Here is a 20,664-nt window from a genome sequence, read left to right as displayed (position 1 = left end):
GCCTCATTTGACATTTCATTGGATTAAGTATTTTGCATGACAGAACCAAACAGCTTATTATATCTTAGGGTCAATGCATTCAAGGGCGATGGTCTTAAATATTAGATGTAAGGGATCACAATGAGATTCCATGTGTAAGACGGCACCTGCCACACACGCCACTGTCATCTTTGTTCATGGTCTTACTGGACTGGATCACTAGGACCTTTCTTTCATTTTACCATAGAGTCTGCTTATCCACCGTACACAAGTCATGACTCTAAATAAATGCAACCTTTCCAGTATCTTTGCGGCCACTTTTGAGAGTTTGTATGAGGAGAGCAACAGGTCTATTCTGCTGAGAATTTTGGAGCTTCTCCTATGGCCTTCAGTCTCATTGGATCAATACTTACATAGAGAACTATGAAACAGTCATCTATAGTCAGTTTATTGATTTGTGCTTCACTACATGCACAATGTTACATGTGACAATCACAGGAACAATTTTCTAATGAATGAGTTAGACGTTTGGAATGAGTTGGAGGTTTGATTCGGCATCTATTTATTTATCTCCCTTTTCCTCTCCTGAGATGAGATCTCACATAGCGCATGCTCATTTCAAACTCATTAGTTAAGGGTGACCTTGAGCCTGGTCCTTCTGCTTCCACCTCCCTATTGCTGAAATGGCAGACATACACTGCTATGCCTCGTGTATGAAATGCTACATTTCATAGCAAGGATAGAACCCAGGACTTTGTGTGCCTTTGTTAGGCAACCACTTCACAAACTGAGCTAGACCCCAGCCCTGCCTTGTAATTTTAATAAAAAGCTGTGAGAAAGATAACATGATCAGAAGCCATTTCATACCAGGATGGAAACATGGCTAGGGATCTAGATGGGAGCCAGTGAAGACGTGTAACAACAAAACATTCTCGTATCCATTTTATGAAAAAAGGAAATACTCTTTATTAAAATCAGAGCAACAGACCCCAAACAGATTAGTAGGGTTTCAGTTTAGGGGAAGAAGTGAAACTCACACATGGGCATGGGTATCCTCAGGATGAGTCTAACTGACTTCCTATGCCTTAGGACAGGGCAGTCTTGAAATGCCATAAAAACATTTATCCTACATGATATCTTTACACCAAATCTTTAGCTCATGAACCCTTGGGGGACCAACTTGAACCATATCCAAACATAGCTTCTAAGACTTATTTTAAAAACCAGATTAGGCCAACACTGTCTAGAGTGTTTGGGTAAAATGCAGTGCAGGAAGCAATAATGTTTGCAGAACCATTCTGTGCACATGAATCCTGCTTGCAGGTATAGAACCATATCAGATATAGACATCTCCTTTGCTAAGTACCCACCAGATATTCTATAAATAAACTAGAAACAGTGGGTTCATACCATACAAAATTAAGACAGTGATGAAATCTAGAATGTCTGTGTTTTCTAATTTCACAAATGTTTACTGAGTGTATACTGTGATTTTAGAGTGCTGGGATATACTAATGACCAAGATATGTATCATCTATGATTTATAGGACATGTAGTGGAAAGATGGTGCAATTAGAATCATATATGGTAAAATTACGAGGAATAAATAACGCGGTGGTGGAAAAAATCATGTATAAACCTTGAATAGTTCAGGCTTAATTAAAATACAGGGATTTAAAATTATATTTCTGTGTAAATCGATGTCATATATGCTTAATATCCTATAATCCACTAATATCTCAAATAATACATGCTGGCTTGAGATATGCTTGAACACACATATATACACACTAACTCATATGCTAAATATACAGTTTGTTGAATGAATTGAATTAGTTGATTACAGTATAATTTATTTTTTATTGTATTTAATTTTTATTTATTTTTAATCAACTGTACATCTGTGTGTGTGTACTTGTCTATATGTTTACAAGCTGACAGGAGACTATTAAGCATAGATAAATCCAGTGCTTTTTGGAAGTTAACTTGTATCTCAATGAAAAAGAAATAAAATCAAGATACAGTTTTGTGGATAAAATTTAAATGACTTGAAACTTTTACTATTTTATCTACTCTGATGCTCCAAATCCGGATGCACTGAAGCAGAATTTGGCTGTGTGCAGTAGTAGAGGGAGGTAAGGGGGAAGGGAAGGGGAGGGGGGAGGGAGGAAGAAGAAAGAAGAAGAAGAAGAAGAAGAAGAAGAAGAGGAAGAAGAGGAAGAAGAGGAAGAGGAAGAGGAAGAGGAAGAGGAAGAGGAAGAGGAAGAGGAAGAGGAAGAGGAAGAGGAAGAAGAAGAAGAAGAAGAAGAAGAAGAAGAAGAAGAAGAAGAAGAAGAAGAAGAAGACTGAGCAAGCCTTGAGGAGCAAGTCAGTAAGCAGCACCCCTCCATGGCTTGGGCATCAGCTCCTGCCTCCAGGTTCCTGCAAAATTTGAGTTCTTGCTTTGGCCTCCCTCGAAGGACCTTGAATGGGATGTGTAAGCCAAATAAAATCTTTCCACCCCAAGTTGCTTTTGGTCTTGGGGGGTCTCAATACAGCAATAAAAACTGAAAACTAATATTGTACTCTATAGTACTGAATTTTATGACAACAAATTTGGAAGTTGGACAATGAATGTTAAGAACATTTATGTACAAACACATTTAAAACTTCCTCTCTTCCGCTCCCCAGCTCTCTCCCCTGGATAGAACCCAGTGCTTTGGGTATAGTTGGCAAGTGTACCATTGAGCTACAGCCCTAATCCAACATTTCTTAATAAACAGCTGTCTGCTTTGCTAGGTTGTACACCAGGCTTTCTATTTATGCACCCAAACTTAGTCTGCTTGAGTGGGTCCTTACTTGATATATCCTAAAGAAGCAAATTTCAAGGAAATTTGAAGCTGTGATCTCATGATGCTCATACCACAGTGAGTTATTAAATTAGTGACCAGAGTCTTTAGGGACATGCTCTCCAACTGCATGCCATGAAGAAAGAAAAATGTCCTTGCACGTGTGAGTAGGTACAGTGGTTATTTAGAGGCAAGCAACTTCAGACATAATGTTAGAGAAGAAGAGAGGAACTGTCACACACAGATTATAGCCAAGTATGACATGGTTTTATGACATCAGCAAAAGCAGAGGGAGACTTAAATGAGTCACCTCAAAGATCCAAATTGCACTCCATATTTGCACATTAATTAGCAGTCACGAGACATGAAAATCAGGCCGGTCTTCAAGCAACAGCACTTGGTATACTTACAGAACTTTGAGACTGTGAAGGCCTGTGAATGCTCCCTTGGGAATGTGGGTCAAAGAATTTCCAGCAAGACGTCTGTGGGTTTCAGTGGAGAGGGAAGAGAGGGGGAGAGAGGGAGAGAGGGAGAGAGAGAGACAGAGTCAGCACAGTTTTCTTCAAGTGCAAATCGTTTCACTGTTAAAAAATGCAATATAACTATGTTCAATTGGGCATATCACACAGGCAATTGTAAAGAACCTTGTTTTCTTATATTTTGCAAAACTCTTTAAATTTCTAAAAAAGTGTCAGCAGAAGAGAAGCCTAAGAAAAAAAATGAAATCAATTATTTTTGAGTCCTTTAACAGCTTGTAATGCACACGTGTCTATTCCTGCCTTTAAATTTTTAAACAAAATCTAATTTCATAATAATTTGAAACAAACATGACAAAATGTGATTTACGTAAGTTTTATAACCACCATTTATAATAGGAAACAATCAAACAAGAATATTTTCATTGTAATTAGGCCAGGATATACTCTTTTTTTAATATTGTAAAATAAGAATGTGTATTATCACATCCAGTCTGTTCCTAAACCACAAGATAGAGAAGCTTAATTTAACACGCCTTAACTGAGTAACCCCTAAAATTGGAAACAGAGAGCTTAGTGTAAGATGTGCTAACATAGAAGACTTAATGGCAAGTTGTCATCTTTTTCTAGCGACATTTGGAAAGTTATCTTCACAATAATTTCATCGAAGAAATATGCAAAACGGTGAATGAAGTATGTAGCTCCAGTGTTTGGTTCTGTACTAATTTAGCAGTCACACGGAAGAGGCCATAGCCCGGGATGTTTGGTGGAACTGTCAAGCAGGAAACCCTAGGCTAATATGAGCCCAAAGAGCACAGAATCTGCCGAGAATCTCACCACATGCTCAGGCCAGAACCTCTGTAGGTCAAGACAGCCCTGTCTTGCAGCAGTAAAGATGTATGCTAGGGGTAAATGTATATTTGGTCCACTTGCGTAGAACTTTTCTTCTGGAGGGTCTAATGACCTCACATACATCCTCCTGATATTATATCCAAAGGGAGAAAATGCAGTCTTGGAGAACTAGTGGTGTGACTGAAAGAAGTGAGTCACTGTACAACTTTAGATATTTATCCACTCACTAGCCCATTCCTCTGACACCCAACCGCACATGGGTATTTAAACAAATAATGCAATTATCTTACAAATAGAACGAAATAGTATTTGTATTAAAGGTACTTGAGGGGTTGAAGAGATGGATTAAGTCACTTGTTGCTCTTCTAGAGGACCTGAGTTCAGTACCTAGCTCCAAAATCAAGTACCTTCAAACTGCCCTGACTACCAGCTGCATGAGCTCTGTCATGCTCTTCTGGTCTCTCCTAGCACCTGCACACATGCAGTAAACATACACATGCATGCACATGCAAACACACACACACACACAAACACACATACACACACACCCCACATGCGTGTGCACAGAGCATTCGAAGCCAGGTGTGATAATTTAGTCATGCAATACTAGTGTTTTGGAGGTAGAAGCAGGAAGATCTCAAGTTTGAGGCCTGCCTGGACTTTAAATAAGACCCTGTCCCAAATTTAAAACCAACAAAACAGAAATGATGACATCAACAAGCATTTGTCCAGTTCAAATCACTACACTACATTATTTGTAATCCTGGCTTTTAGAAAGAATCTAATAATAAGGGGTCTTGGCTTCTCAAAAAACAAAAACAAAAACAAAAACAAAACAAAAACCAAAAAAACCAAAACCCTTTGCCTGTATTCTTGTGTGTTCTCTGAACTATTAAGTCAGTAGAGATTCCTGTGCTTCTTTGTACCACTAACAACATGGAATGCTTAGACAAGATGACACCCCAGATCCCTTCCAGGCCCATGACGGCACTGTTCTGTCTTGTGGAAGTTTGTGCCAGCTCTTTCTTCCTGCGACAAACGTCATCTGGGAGACTGAGAGAGCTTGCATTCTGTGTTCTTCCCATGTTGCTCATGGGCCAAGAAAGTGCTTTTCAAACAGCAAAAGCATGTAGGATATCATTGTGAAATTAATAATTAAAATCCAGAACAAAAAACGAGAATGGTTGGATGATTGCTTTGTGCCAAATTTATTTGTGAAAAAGGACTAAGGAAGAAATATTTGGTTTTAAATATTTCAGTAAACTAAAAGTTGGGACCCACTAACCTCACCATGGTCAGACTTAAGAAAATACATGTTAATCATATGTAATTCCTCTTAATATTTGAACAAGGTGATTCCAGAGGGCTTAAAGTTTCCCCATAAATCTGTTTAATAAGAAACCTTGTGATCTTCTGCCCTGCCCCTCAATTCATTCTCTCCCTGTTCCCAGTCCCTCTGGGTTCACCGATAATCTTTGTATGGTCAGTTCTTGTTGCATTAGTGAATTCCTTAAAGGATTCTTGTCAGTTTTTATACCTGGAAGAAATAAGCACCCAGTTTCTTCCACAAATCCGTTTGTGCTGAAGTTGAACCACCCCGTGAGGCTAGCCATCTCTTTGTCTTATCCAGATCAGGGGTTCTCAACCTTCCCACGCTGTGACCCTTTAATACAGTTCCATATTGCGATGATCCCAGCCATAAAATTATTTTTTTGTTCCTGTTTCATAACTGTAAGTCTGCTACTGTTCTGAATTTTAATGTAAATATCTGATATGCAGGATATTTGCTCTGTGACTCTGTGAAAGGATTGTCCAACCTCCAAAGGGGCCACAGCCCAGAGGCTGAGAACCGCTGACCCAGAATCGCCTTTTTCTGCTACCTCCTTGTCTTTCAAAGCAACCTCGTTTTCTGAAATTTTGAGTTTCTATACCCTAAACTCCTTTGGTAGCAGTTTCTACCTGGATGGTGGGTTAGAGGGACTGACTGTGCTTTGTATTCTGCCTGTCATATAACACAGAACCCGTGGCTTGCCCTTTGAGCCTAGTCTAGGATCCTCGGGAAGTCCTGGAGGCACAGTGAATTGCTCAAATAGCATTTAGCTAATAGTTAAAATGAAGAGCAATCAATAACTTGTCTCCCAGTATGGATCAATCCCTTCTTCAAGGGTGATCTTCCCTACATAGGGTTAAGAGTTCACAAAGGAACATACATGGATACCCATCTAGAGTCTCATTTTGTAGTTTCCCCTACCCCCATCTTCCTGCGGTTACATGACTAAGCGAGACTATATAAAAATATTACATGCAGCATCTCCATCGCCTCCTAAAAGGAGCAAAAGTTACAGCAAAAGCATGTAGGATCTCATTCTGAAATTAATAATTAAAATCCAGAATAAAAAAAAAAAACGAGAATGGTTTGGATGATTGCTTTGTACCAAATTTATTTGTGAAAAGGGACTAAGGAAGAAATATTTGGTTTTAAATATATTCAGTAAATTAAAAGTTGGGACTCACTAACCTCTCCATAGCCAGACTTTAGAAAACACATGTTAATCATATGTAATTCCTCTTAATATTTGACCAAGGTGATTCCTAAAAGGAGGCTGCTTGTCGTGCAGAGATGATCACCGAAACACCGTCACTGATTCTGATTAGAACATTCCATCAAAGGTGAAATCAGAAGAATGGAGAGGGCTGAGGAGGTGGCTCTGTGTGCAAAACTCTCGATGTACCTGTGTGAGGACCTAAACCTGATCCCCAGAAGCAACTTAAGCCCTGCAGAAGTGCTCACCTGCAATGCCAGTGCTCTGGCTGTAGTTGGGTGAAAGAGACAAGAGACTCCCCTAAGTGTGACTTGGCTAGGTTTTAAATAATAAAGAGACTCCCGCTCAAACAGTAGGACACCAGAGGTTGGTCCTTGACTGCCACATGCAAGCAGTGGTACATGCATGTGCCCACACTCACATGCAAGAATGCACCCTCCCCCAAAGAAGCTAAGAGACTTGGGTGCTCAGTTGACGTCGTGGAGTTGTGGATCCAAACTGTCCCACAGCCTTGCGAACTCTTTCGGATGACTAACTGGATCAATATAAACCCGGGTTATCTTCTGCAAACAAGTGGATGATTGAAGGCTTATTTAGCTGGCAAGGAAGTATCACACCTGCGCGAACGCTGGCCTGAAGGAATCATGTTTACAAAGCTGTTCCGATCGTCCACGCTCGCTGTCTTTGCTTCTGCTGCCTTTCATCTTTGTACTGTTAACTTGCAGTTGGCACACCTGAGCTATCACAGCGTTGCCAGCTTCTGTGCTCCTAACAGCCATTTGGAGTTGAGGAGAAATGCACGCTATCATTTTCTTCATACTAGCTTATATGCAGAGAGCATTTTGTTGAGCCCCCGTGCAGGGACTGCCTTGGCGGTGGTACAGTAGTGAATATGAGATTCATTGAGCATACATTCTAATGCAAGATTGTCATTGGGCCCAAAGGTGAGCAAACCGTATAACATGAAAATTTGTCCAAGAAAAGAATAACAAAGGTAAAGAGATAGGGAACTGAGGGCTGTGGTCGTGGAGGGTGATTATTTTAGATACAATGGTATAGGGGAGCCTTTCTGCTGGGAGGACATTTCAAGAGAGGTCTGAGTCATACTGTGAAGGGCAGAGTAGAGTGGCAGATGCATGGTGTGGTCTAGATGCTTCTACAGAGTGAGTATGGGGGATGGGCAAGGGGGAGAATGCCAGGGATTGGGAACAGAAGCTGTTCAGGGCTGGTGCTTCAAGGGCTTTGGAGGACCTCATCTGGTCTGCTAGACTCAGAGAATGACATGAACAAGCCTGTAGTCTGAATGGATCTTTCTTATTGGAATATCTTAAAGGGCCAAGAGCAAAAGCACTTAGGGTGTTTAGACAGGAGATCTGGTATAGGGGATATACTAGAGGAACAGTGGAGGTGGCAAATCCTGGTGTAGAGGAAGAAACAACCTACATACACTGTTACAATGAACACACCACTAGAGTCAAGGTGTAATATACTTGGTTAAAAGGGAAGAGCAACATCTTGTAATCACAAGTGTATTATGCACTGCCCACCTAAATTTGATTAGTGATACAAAGTACAATCTGAAGTTCTGATTAAGAGTACACATTGCATACTCTATAGACATGACACCGAAGAGTTACTTACTGAGTTAAGATACTCAGAGTTGGCCCCTCTAGATAGATGGCTTCAGTGACCATCCTGGACTCACAGCAACTGTCACTTCATTCACCTAGAATGCCCCCCTCTCTATTTGCAGTCATGTCTGCAATTCAGTTGTGAATTCAGAATATAGTTTTCAGCTTTGTGCCTACTAAATTCCGCTACTATATTACTGTGAGGTAGGCAAATGGAGTTTGAGACGTTGACTTTGGAAATGAAAAAAAAAAACTTTTAAAAATTTGTATTCTAAGTCAGCGACCAACTCTTGGATCAACAAGGGTGACCTGCCTTCATGATGTACTTATGCAATAGTGGTACAAAAGTTGTGGGAGTAACCAGCGGCTATCTGGCTGTATTTAAGGTCCACTCCAGGAGACAGAACTTTTTGCCTGACACTGCTCAGGTGACTAAGAAGCTGATACAAGGTAGCTCATGGACCCAGGAGAAAACCAAATACTATTATTCTACTAAAGGAATACAATGACCCCCTAATGGCATTCTGCTATACTTATAGGTCAGCCAGCATCAGAGAAGCTTCCTCATGCAGTCCATGGCAATGAATACATGGACCTACAACTGGACAATGTGTAGAGAGTGGGAGACCTGAAACACTCAATGTTTCAATGGGAGGGAGAATACGAAGGACACAAGGTCTGCTAAAGACAGGACAATTGGCCTACGTATGAACTCACGGGAGACTGAGGCAGCAGGCACAGAGCCAGCGCAGGTCCTAGTCAGAGGGGGTCCCAGCACTGAGAGGTGAACTGACGTGAGTCCCCAGCCCTAACCCAGAAGCTATCTCCAACTGACAACTTCTTACCAAAACCGTTAATTCTCTCCCATAGAGTATGTAATCCACAACTAAAGGAGACCCATACTCAGCTTTAGATGGTCAACACAAAATGAACCCAATGGTATTTCTGGAGATGTTTCATCTCATAATGTTTTTCTTTGGGCACATAAAAAAACTTACTTTTTTTTTTCTTATTTGTTAGGCTTTCTACTTTTGAGTTTTTATGGTCTTTCTCTCATGTGAGTGCATGTGCTTTGATTTTTTTTCTATTTGCTTCATTTTTTTCTGTTTCTTTTTATTTGTTTTTTTCCCCCTGTTTTCTGAAGAGAGAGAGAAAGAAGGCATGGAGTAGGATGGGTGGGTGGGCGTAGCCCCTCTGGTTCTCAAACTCTTTCCACTTCTTCTTCATGGTTCCCTGAGCCCTGGGGGGGGGGGGGAGGAGAGGTTTGAGATCTGGCAGGAGATGAGGTAGGGGAGATTATGATCAGATTATATTGTATTATATATACATACATATATATATTCTGGAGAGATGGCTCAGAGGTTAAGAGCACTGACTGTTCTTCCAGAGGTCCTGAGTTCAATTCCCAGTAACCACATGGTGGCTCACAACCATCTATAATGGGATCTGGCGCCCTCTTCTGGTGTTTCTGAAGACAGTGACAGTGTACTCATATACATCAAAATAAATAAATATTTTTTCCCAGTGATGATTTGGACTAATATTTCAATGCTAGAGACCTAAATGCCATTCAGTTGAAAGCCATTCTTTAAAACTCTGTTTCTAAAAATCACTATTTTATAAAAACATCTCTTTTATCATTCCTGTTTCTAAAATAAGATAGAAGTTAAAAACTTCATCTTTTATTACAATATAAAAGTTATCCTGAATGACACAGCACCCTGTATGAGATACATTATTTCAGCATTATTTGCTTTCTTTCTTTAACTTCCACAGAAAGAAAAAAAAAAGAAAATTAAATTGCAAAAGACTGTTGGTACATCTCTCCTCCCCCAAACAGAGATGATTTACTATTGTAATAATAATCTAAAACACCTTTCAGAATGTATAAATATCACTGAGTCTCTAAAGTAAGTTAAAAATTTTAATTAATATGGACCCTTTTTGGTGGTGGTCGGTCTGTGTTTTATTTTATAAAAGGGAAGTCTGACTTTTTTTTTCTGCCCTTTACTTTGTCCTAGAAAGACAGGAATGTTCTGAATATCCTATAGGATGTTCTGAGGGTGGACGGGGCGTTGGCTGTGCTCTCTGCCTGGGTCTCTCTGGAAATGCCTGCACCGGGAGCCGCTGCTACAGATAGGCCCACCAACCACACAGTGGTTTTTATATCTAAACAAGCCTGCCTGGATTTTCCGTGAACTTCGAGACTTCTAAGTTAGTCACGTTTTCCCCTTTCCCCTTTTGGTTGTTTTTCTTCTCATTAACTTGGTCAAAAGCAGTCAAAAGGTTTCTAAAGCCAGGCGAAAAATGTCTAAGGACTACGTATTCGTGAGCTGTGAGTTTGCTTTCAGTATTAGGTAGGATGAAGAATATTCAGATTTCAGGGTTCATGGGCTAAGAATTGTTGAAGCCTCAAATAATCTCTGGACTGATTACATACACTCTTTCAGGAGAACTAGGCGATCTTTAATGAGCAGAAAGAACCATGGTTTCTTAACCACAGCCTAAAAAAGCTCAGTTCAACTCCTCTGCGCCCTCTGCCCTGTGCCCTAGTGACCTCAATCCACAGATAGATACTACACAGTATTGCACGTCAAGCTTCATTTTCTGCCCTTTCATGTGTGGTCTGATTATTGACTTTTTTAAAAAAAGATTTACTTATTGTTATATGTAAGTACACTGTCGCTGTCTTCAGACACCAGAGGAGGGCGTCAGATCTCATTATGGCTGGTTGTGAGCCACCACGTGGTTGCTGGGATTTGAACTCAGGACCTTTGGAAGAGCAGTCAGTGCTCTTACCCGCTGAGCCATCATCTCTCCAGCCCCCAGATTATTGACTCTTAAGGTCAAGAATCATATTGTCTTCATAGAACCGGGAACTCAAAGGTATTTATTATTAGTCAGTCAATCAATCAAGATAATTGATCATGTTTCTAAATATAACTGATCCTAGTTACTTCATGCTTGGCAGAATGATTCTGAGATGGATAGCTATTATGTAGCCAGACTAGAAACAGTCAAAGAAGATTCCCTCTGTATTATAAACAACATTGAAATTCAGAAATTTGGAGTTTTCTCAGTAAGCTGTTGTACAATGTGTTATGGACATATACATAGTAGCTACCTTTTATTTACTTTTTTAACTAAGCAATTTATAAATGCTATACATTTATGGAGCTATTCAATTATTACACTTAGACAAAAGACACCATTTCTCTCCTTTCCCAGGTTGTAAAGTAGGCCTAAGAGACCTTTAGATAATGCCAGTGCTGTCAAAAGCAGGGCAGGCAGAAGAAAGGGCTTCCTGGGGATTGAGAGGACAGTAAGTGGAGGTGGCATTTAATTCCGCCTTAGCTGGAAGTTGTCACAGTGTGACTCATCACCTGGGAATCTCCTATATATACATTTTTGATGTTCTCCTTCTGCCCTACGATTGTCTGAAGAACATCTGTGGTGGGGCCCAGAAATGTATGAGAGGCTCCAGGAATTCTGACGTCACCAGAAACACCAACTGACCGACTGACTGACTAACTGGTTGACCAGCTGACTGTAATGGTCTTCAAACAGTATCATCCACAGTGCACACTACAGGCGGATTTCCTGAGCTCAGACTCCAGAGTTTCTGACTTACTAGCTGGGGAGGCACATGACTTTGCATTTCCCAATACACAAAAAATAAATTTCAATGGAGAGTAAATATCAAGGTCATTCAAAAGATGCTGTCCAGGGAGCCTGTACTGTGAACCTTACTGAGAGCTCCTCAGTCAGAACCAAAATGAACAACAAAAAAATCTGGCCAAGATATTTGAATGTCATCTGTACATGAGAAATATTCTTCGATTTTTACCCACCCTAATTAACGGTTTCCTAATGAACCTTTCCGCTTCTCTAATTCTTTAGTCTGTTTTTTTCAAACAGAAATCAGATACATCTTTTATTTATTATTTTATATAGATGAGTTCACCATTGCTGTCTTCAGACACCCCAGAAGGGGGCGTCAGGTCCCATTACAGATGGTTGTGAGCCGCCATGTGGTTGCTGGGAATTAAACTCAGGACCTCTGGAAGAACAGTCGGTGTTCTTAACCACTGAGCCATCTCTCCAGCCCAGATACATCTTTTTAAAACGCCATATTGATTTACTAGCTGCACGTATCTCTCCAATGGCTTCCCACCACTCCTGCTGAATTCCACACCCGGCCTGACAGAGACCTCAGGCTCCAGCCTTTGCTCCTTCATCCTCACACACATCTCACTGATGTTCCCTGTCCCTCTATTCCCACAAAGACCTCTCTGCTGTCTCAGGGTCTCTGCTTCACTGCTCCTCACTCTGAAATGCTCTGTCTTAGCTGTAGGACCAGCTTTCCCCTAGCTCCTGATCAGAGTTTAGATGTCACCATTCCATTGTTCTGGGCATATACTCAGAAGATTCTCCAACATGTAATAAAGATACATGCTCTACTATGTTCATAGCAGCCTTATTTATAATAGCCAGAAGCTAGAAAAAACCCATATATCCCTCAACAGAGGAATGGGTACAGAAAATGTGGTACATTTACACAATGGAATACTACTCAGCTATTAAAAACAACGAATTCATGAAATTCGTAGGCAAATGGATGGAACTAGAAAATATCATCCTGAGTGAGGTAGTCCAATCACAAAGAACACACATGGTGTGCACTCACAGACAAGTGGATATTAGCCCAGAAGCTTAGAATAGCCAAGATATTCCAAACAGACCAAATGAAGCTCAAGCAGAGGATGACCTTGTTGGTCATCAAAGAGAGGAGAGTCCCTTGGTCCTGAGAAGTCTGGGTGCCCCAGTATAGTGGAGTACCAGGACAGGGGAGAGGGAGTAGACGGGTCGGTGAGGAGGGGGAGGTGGGGATGCGAGAGGGTGTTTTTGGAGGGGAAACCAGGAAAGGGGAAACATTTGAAATGTAAATTAAGAAAATATCTAATAAAAATTATTGTTTTTAAAATTAAAATTTAATGGCATTATTTCCCCATTCTCTTTCTTCCTTCCAGTGCCTCTCGTATATTTCCACCTCCCTCTCAAATTCATGGCCTCTGTACTGACTGATTTTTGTGTCAACTTGACACAAGCTGGAGTTATCGCAGAGAAAGGAGCCTCCTTTGAGGAAATGCCTCCATGAAATCCAGCTGTAAGGCATTTTCTCAATTAGTGATCAAGGGGAGAGGGCCCCTTATGGGTGGTGCCATCCCTGGGCTGGTGCTCTCGGGTTCTATAAGAAAGCAAGCTGAGCAAGCCAGGGGAAGCAAGCCAGTAAGGAACATCCCTCCATGGCCTCTGCATCAGCTCCTGCTTCCTGACCTGCTTGAGTTCCAGTCCTGACTTCCTTTGGTGATGAACAGCAATGTGGAAGTGTAAGCTGAATAAACCCTTTCCTCCCCAACTTGCTTCTTGGTCATGATGTTTGTGCAGGAATAGAAACCCTGACTAAGACAACCTCTTTTTCTAAGTTGCTATTGTTATGCATATATTCACAGAGATGTATACATCTCTGCTGAGTTCAGTGTGGCTCATGTGCGTATGATTTCAGGGATGGCCACTTGGTATCGGATGACAGTTTAGAGCACACCCTTGTTGATGACCCTCCTGCTTTCAGTGCTCTTTAGTTGTCTCTAGTGCTTTTCCTAGAGGTGGGGTCCTATGAGATTTCTCTTTCCATGTACTCTTATTTCTTATGTCTGAGTGCTTTGCCTGCATGTATCTAAGTGTACCATGTGTGTGCAGAGCCCACGGGGGCCAGAAGAGGGAGCCAGAGCAACTGGAACTGGAGTTAAAGGTGGAAGTCTATCCTGTGGGTGCTGGCAACCAAACCCAAGTCCTCTCCACATGTCGAATTGTGGGCCTAAGAAGTACTAAGCAAAAAATGATAAAATTAAGTGGAGAAATTGGGTGGGCATTTATATTGTATAGGAGTTGGGGATGAAGGCACATTACAGGGATACAAAGAGACAAGGGAAAACACCTTTTTTTGGATTTGTTTTTTTCAAGACAGGGTTTCTCTGTGTAGCACTGGTTGTCCTGGAACTCACTCTGTAGATCAGGCTGGCCTCGAACTCAGAAATCCACCTGCCTCTGCCTCCCAGAGTGCTGGGATTACAGGCGTGTGCTACCACCGCCGCTGCCGCCACCACCCGGCTGAAAAACACCTTTTAATAGGTGTTCGAAATAGCAAGATACCTAAGGGTGTATAAGATACCTAAGGGAGTATTTCTAGCGAGGTGGGTTTTTATTTGGAAGAGAACCAAAATCAATGGCATGCAGTCATACCGGAAGTTCTAGCTGGAAGAATTGAAAAACAATTGTCAGCTCTACGTCAATAAGAGACTAAAGACACACTAAGGCCTAAGGGCATGAAGATTGTTCACGGGCATGACCGTATTTTCACTTGACAAGCAAAAAGTAACATGTGCTATAGTCTACTACGGTTCTTCCTTAATGAAAAAAAAATCTCAAAAGACAGGCAGGACGGTTCTCACCCTTTTCAGTCATGTGGCGAGGCAGTAAAAATAGCAAGGATGGATTATGCTTCAGAATGTCTGGTGGTATCTCTCATTCCAAATTTCATTGGTAATGATAGATATCTACTATTTATGTAGAGGTTCTTCAAAGCCAACCATAATACTAGCAAACTGTTCCAGGGAACAATGGTAACTTAAAAGCAGACCTCCCTAGAGCCTCTCATGTTTCGTTGCGAGTCGACAATTTGATTCCAATAGCACTAAAATCTGGGAAGATTTTAAGATGCAAGCTGGAAATAAAGATTGGGAATATTTAAAATGGAAACAACTGCCTGGTCTAATCAGAATTCCAATCTCCGTTTACTCTAACATGTAGATGCCAGCAACAGACACCAGCTGCCATTAGCTCCTGAACCCTGAGTCACACTTTGAAGGCCAAATGCAGAATCTTTTGTTTGCCCACAAAGGAAGAACATGAAGTCCTTAAGAGAGTGAGCAGAGCTGGAAGAAGAAACGTTGGTGCCAAATGCAGCGTTTGTTCAAGATGTCAAAATCTGGTAAAGAACTGTCGGGCACCACTGGCTTTATCTATCATAGCAGCAACCAGCCTTTCCTCCACAGATTTTACTTTCCTGGATTTCCTCAAAAATCAGGCTTATGAAACAAGAAAGGAGAAATTTTAAAGGTGTTTGCATCTCATGACAACTCAAATGTAAGTTGAGGATTGTCCAGATCCTCTCAGATCCTGACCTTTGATTCTCAGACACATCCCAGAGGTCAGTTGGAATGGCTTTCAGGACCTATCACCCAAGGCCCAGTGAGGTTCAATGCCAGTAACTGCACATCCAGACCAGGGTGCCCTGGGCTTCCGAATGTGGCTGCTGTGCACCGCTCTCAGGGAAATAGACTCTATACATTAAGAAAACGGCTCTCCCTTTCTTTACCTCTTATTAGTGTGAGCTGATCATCCTGAGCACAATGATTGGTCTGTGCACACCAGGTCACTAGAATAAATCAACAAATCAAGCAACGAATGTGCCAAAGCTTGGAACAGCCTCACTATCCCTGGATGTCAAGAACAAGAGGGAGATCATTCTCCATGATAGCATTTATTATTTTTTTTCTGAAATATTTGTTGCAGAGAGACATGTTACCTAGAGACACACTTAAAAAAATTAACTCCTTGAATATTATAACTGTATTTTGTTAAGCTTAAATGATGGGTGGGTAAACAGTGAACCACAGCTATCTATATTGCTGTCTATAAAACCGTGATATATATATATATATATATATATATATATATATATATATACACACACACACACACACACACAGATATATACAGACATATCTGTATATATATGTATATCTCTCTCTGTATGTATATATATGTGTATATATGAATGTATATATGTATATATATGTGTATGTGTATATATATGTATATCTCTCTCTGTATGTATATATGTGTGTATATATGAATGTATATATGTGTGTATGTGTATATATGTGTATATGTGTGTATATGTATGTATATATATATATTTCATATGAAGTCTATAACGAAGTAAACTAGAGAAATGATGTGTTGGGTGGTTAGAGCAAAAGATGGTGACTTGGATTCATTAACAGTGATTTTTTAAAGACTGTTGCGATGGGATTTTATTGTCGACACTGTATACAGCAATCTATTTGGCTATAAGGAGACCGCATTCGGCTGCATAAGCTGAGTGGAAGTCGATAGCTCCTTCAGTGTCACAATGTCTCACACATACGGATTTCTAAATGCACATCCATGTCAGCCAGCATAGATGGCAATTTGTTTGCTCATGGAAAATACTTCACAGACCATTGTGTTAAGTATGTATTTTTATACGTAAAATTATGAACAAGCGGTTTGGGCGCGGAACAACGCCAGACGTTACACTTCCAGATTGCGATGATGCTTCTCAGGGGCGAGGATCTGGGATTAACATCTGAATCTGTGCTCCCCCACCCCTGCCCGCCCAGGTCCGCAGTCCTGCCACCCCCGCCCGCCCGGGTCCGCAGTCCTGCCACCCCTGCCCAGGTCCCCAGTCCTGCCACCCCCGCCCGGGTCCGCAGTCCTGCCACCCCCGCCCGGGTCCCCAGTCCTGCCTTCCAGCTCATTCTTTTTCCTTTTTCCACACAGACAGACGCAGGCAAGGGCACACGGATGCACATCCACCACTGAATATCTCGGTTTCCTTAACTGAGTCTGACTGGGAAGCGTCCTGTACCCAGTACCTGCGGTGAAGTGGTGAACAGCCCAGGACAGTCACACACAGCTCCTCACCCTCTCTCTTCCTGTCAAGCACAGCTCTGAAAGCCACTTCCCATCCTAGCTGTGAACCCAGCCAAACTCTCAGCTCTGATACCAACCAACTTCGTTACCTCATTCTCTCTCAGCCTCAGTTTTCCTGTCTGCTAACCAGGATTGGCTCTTTCTATCTCTATGAGGTAAGATGATGCAGTGGTATAATGTATAACAAGCACGTTGACCAGAAAAAGGAAGCTATTATTTTTGCTTTAAGACTATTATTTTAAAATTTTAACTTAATTTACTGTTTTATTTTCATACAGGCACACATTTTATGTTGAGCATATATGTGACCCCCTTCCTTGCTTATCCCTTTTATTCCTGTTTATCCCCTTTCTTCTTGTGGACAATTTCACTTCTGCTGTTATTTTATATAAACATACTATGTAATGTAATATAATATAATATATTACAATTATAATATATATAATATACACATACATCTATCTATCTATCTATCTATCTATCTATCTATCTATCTATATGTGTGTGTGTGTGTGTATGTATATACATATATATGTGACTATATAAAATCCAGGACCACAAAATGAGAGAACAGATTGGTCTCTCTGTGACTGGCCTAATTGGCTTACTATGATTATCTCCAGTTGCGTCTGTTTTCTTGCGGACGACATAACTTCATTTCTCTCGGTGGCTGACAAACACTCCATCGCTTGTGTTTACTTGTGTTTGTCTTCCTTGTCCAGCTCCCTCTGTTGTTGGACCCCTGCATTGGTTCTGTTATGTGGCAACTGTGAACAATGCTGCAAACCCCACTGATGTGCAACTTTGTTTGTGTTATGTTGACTTCGAGTCTGTGGATAAACACCCTCAAGAGGCAGTCGGGTGACACAATACAAGTCATCTCTGTATTGGTTTTGGCAGAGCCTGCACTAGCTCGCCTTCTCGTCAGCAGCGTATAAGGATGTCCTTCTGGATCTATCTGTACTAGCACTTGTTGCTCTATGCTTTCTTTTTTATTATTAAAAACATTTTATTTTATTTCAATATATAATATTTTATTAAGTGTCTGTGCATGGTTATGTGAGTTTAGGTAGGTGGCTGTGGAGGTCAGGGGAAGACAATGCGTGTCCTGGAGTTGGAGTTAGAGATGGATATCAGTGTAGGTGCTAGGAGCCAAACTCAGGTCCCTTGCAACAGAGAAATATATATTTAACCTCTGAGTTATCTCTTTGGTTTTTGTTGCTTCTTTTATATTTTTTGTTTTTTGTTTTTTTGTTTTTTTTTTTTAGTTTAAAATTTTTAATGAAATTGGTTTTCCACAATATATGCTGATCATGTTTTACCCTCCCCCAACTCCTCCCATACCCTTCTCACCTACCCACCCATCTGTGTATATTACACTCTGTGTGTATATGTGTGTGTGCATGTGTGTATATGCATGCATGTGTGCTTGTGTGTGTGCATATGTGCATTGGTGTATGTGCCTATGTGTGTGTGTGCTCACATGTTTGTATGGAGCAGTCAGAGGAAAGTTTGGAGGCGTTATTTCTTTCCTTCCACCACTTGGGGTCTGGTGATTGGATTGGTGGCTAATGCCTTTCTCTTCTGAGCCATCTCATGGGTCTCAGTCTTAAACCTTAAATTCATCAATTCAGTCAGCTCAGCAGATCCAATTCCAGGGCAGACAAAGAGAATGCGATAGTTTTTAAAGAGTGACCTTTAATTCTGGAGTTCTCTGGTTCTATGACCAAAGTATTGGATGGAGCTTCGGGAGTGATAAATATGAATTTGTTCATTAAAGCCCCTATTTAGAATGGCACCCTCTCTCTCTCCCTTACTCTGCTTCCCCCTCTCAATTATCTTTTGACAAACTGCCCTTGAGACAGAATTAACATTTACTTCAAGAAGACAGAGGAGTTATTTTGAATGGGCTAAGTCACTAGGGAGGGGCGGAGATTCCATGAAAGGTCCTTGGGGGAAGTGAATTATTTATTGATTCAGTTTGTGGTCTAAAGTTAAAGTATGTGTTGGGGAAGAAAGGCAGCATTGTGCCTTGTGATACTTACAAAAAGAAAAAGAGGAAAGGGTGCATCATTTTTTATCTTAGAAATATGATGGTACAGAGAGCTAATTTTTGCATCTTAATTGGGCAGGGCAAGGAGAACAAGAGAGTTGTATTTAAGCCAACAGTCCTGATGTTTGAAATTTACTTACCAGAACCACAACATACATACATGTATACATACACACACTATACACACACACACACACACACACACATTCTCGCAATATGTGTGAAGCTCCTCTTAAGCATTTCATTTGTTATTTTTTCAGAACTTTATTATTTACTATGTACAGACCATGACTAAGACAGATAATACTCCTAGCTTTTTTTTTGAAGGCTAAGTCAAAGCCATGTAAGTGAATGTGATAGAGTGTAGAAAGGAAGAGAGAGAAGTCTAGATATAGACTGAATATATTCTCTAAATGATTAAAAAACAACCTTGCTATATAAACTATTTCGATTCCTCACCACACCACATGATAACCAATCAGTTATATTCTTTCTAGTAATAAGAACAATAATGCTCTTTAAACAATAATACCATTAAAAAGAAGAAGATAAAACTTGAGCATGGAGAATTTGGGAATATTATCCTCTTGAAGAAATGATCGCTGTTGTGTAATTTGGTTATATGATGGAACATCCCACCTCCCATGGTGGATCATGTGTTGCACCAAAGATTTAAATTACTCCTCAAATTGGACCCTGACTTTAGGGTTTAAAAGGAACGCATTTTCAAAAGAGGTCATTGCCGACACAATCCCTTTAATCAACCGTCAGAGGATTTACCCAACTGATGGTGCCAAGCACCCTTAACAGGGACCACAATGTCGCAGAGCTTCGACCACTCAACAGGGTATGAGGATCAAATGAATTTGCAAATGCAGATTTTTGGTTTGTACAGTTCTCTTTCATCTTCTGGAAAGTGATCACTAGACTTAATCAGGTTTCCTCTGTGCATCATTAACTAATTTTATCTTTTCTCCTTTACATTTTTTTTTTAAATAGTGAGTTTAGAAGAACCCATTCTTAAATCCTCTGGATTTCATGTTTTCTCCGTCAGAGCCTTGAGGGAAGCTAAATTTAAAAGTAGGGAAATAGTAATTAAAAGTGATTAGGACAAGAAGTTTTGGTGCTATGCAATGTGGACTCAATTCTCCCACTCACAAGCCGAACCAAGAGGCAGTTTTTGGTTTTCATTATAGCTTTACTTGCTATTTTAATAAACATGAACCAGTATTCAAACTTTTAATACCCCGCTGTTTAACTGTTTCCAGAGAGTCATCCAGCTCTTTTAAACAGCCTTTGCTTTAAAATTTTAATTTGTTTGGCTCAGTCTCACCTTAGAAAGTTGTAGCCTCATGGTAAACTCTTTTATAAGTTGATTTCCAGAATCATAAGCTAGTCTTTCCCCCATCCCCCACCTCTTAAGTGTTTCCTCATGTGCCAGAGTTGTTGGTGCCGACAGCTTCCCTGATTTGTTTTATCTGA

The 20,664-nt window shown here is 40.7% G+C and overlaps 1 protein-coding gene across 3 annotated transcripts in view; it reads right to left on the bottom strand.

Annotated features, from left to right (window-relative positions):
* The window catches only part of Lgr5 (leucine rich repeat containing G protein-coupled receptor 5), a 127,679-nt gene that overhangs the window by 44,185 nt on the left and 62,830 nt on the right, over window positions 1-20,664 (bottom strand). For all 3 annotated transcript variants that reach the window (XM_052165411.1, XM_052165413.1, XM_052165414.1), the window contains exon 3: window positions 3,218-3,289. In XM_052165411.1, the coding sequence (XP_052021371.1) occupies window positions 3,218-3,289 (72 nt within the window). The remainder of the gene's footprint in view (window positions 1-3,217; window positions 3,290-20,664) is intronic.

Source organism: Apodemus sylvaticus, chromosome 20 (assembly GCF_947179515.1).
Source record: "Apodemus sylvaticus chromosome 20, mApoSyl1.1, whole genome shotgun sequence".
Lineage (NCBI taxonomy): Eukaryota > Metazoa > Chordata > Mammalia > Rodentia > Muridae > Apodemus > Apodemus sylvaticus.
This window is presented reverse-complemented; position numbering and strand designations above follow the sequence as displayed.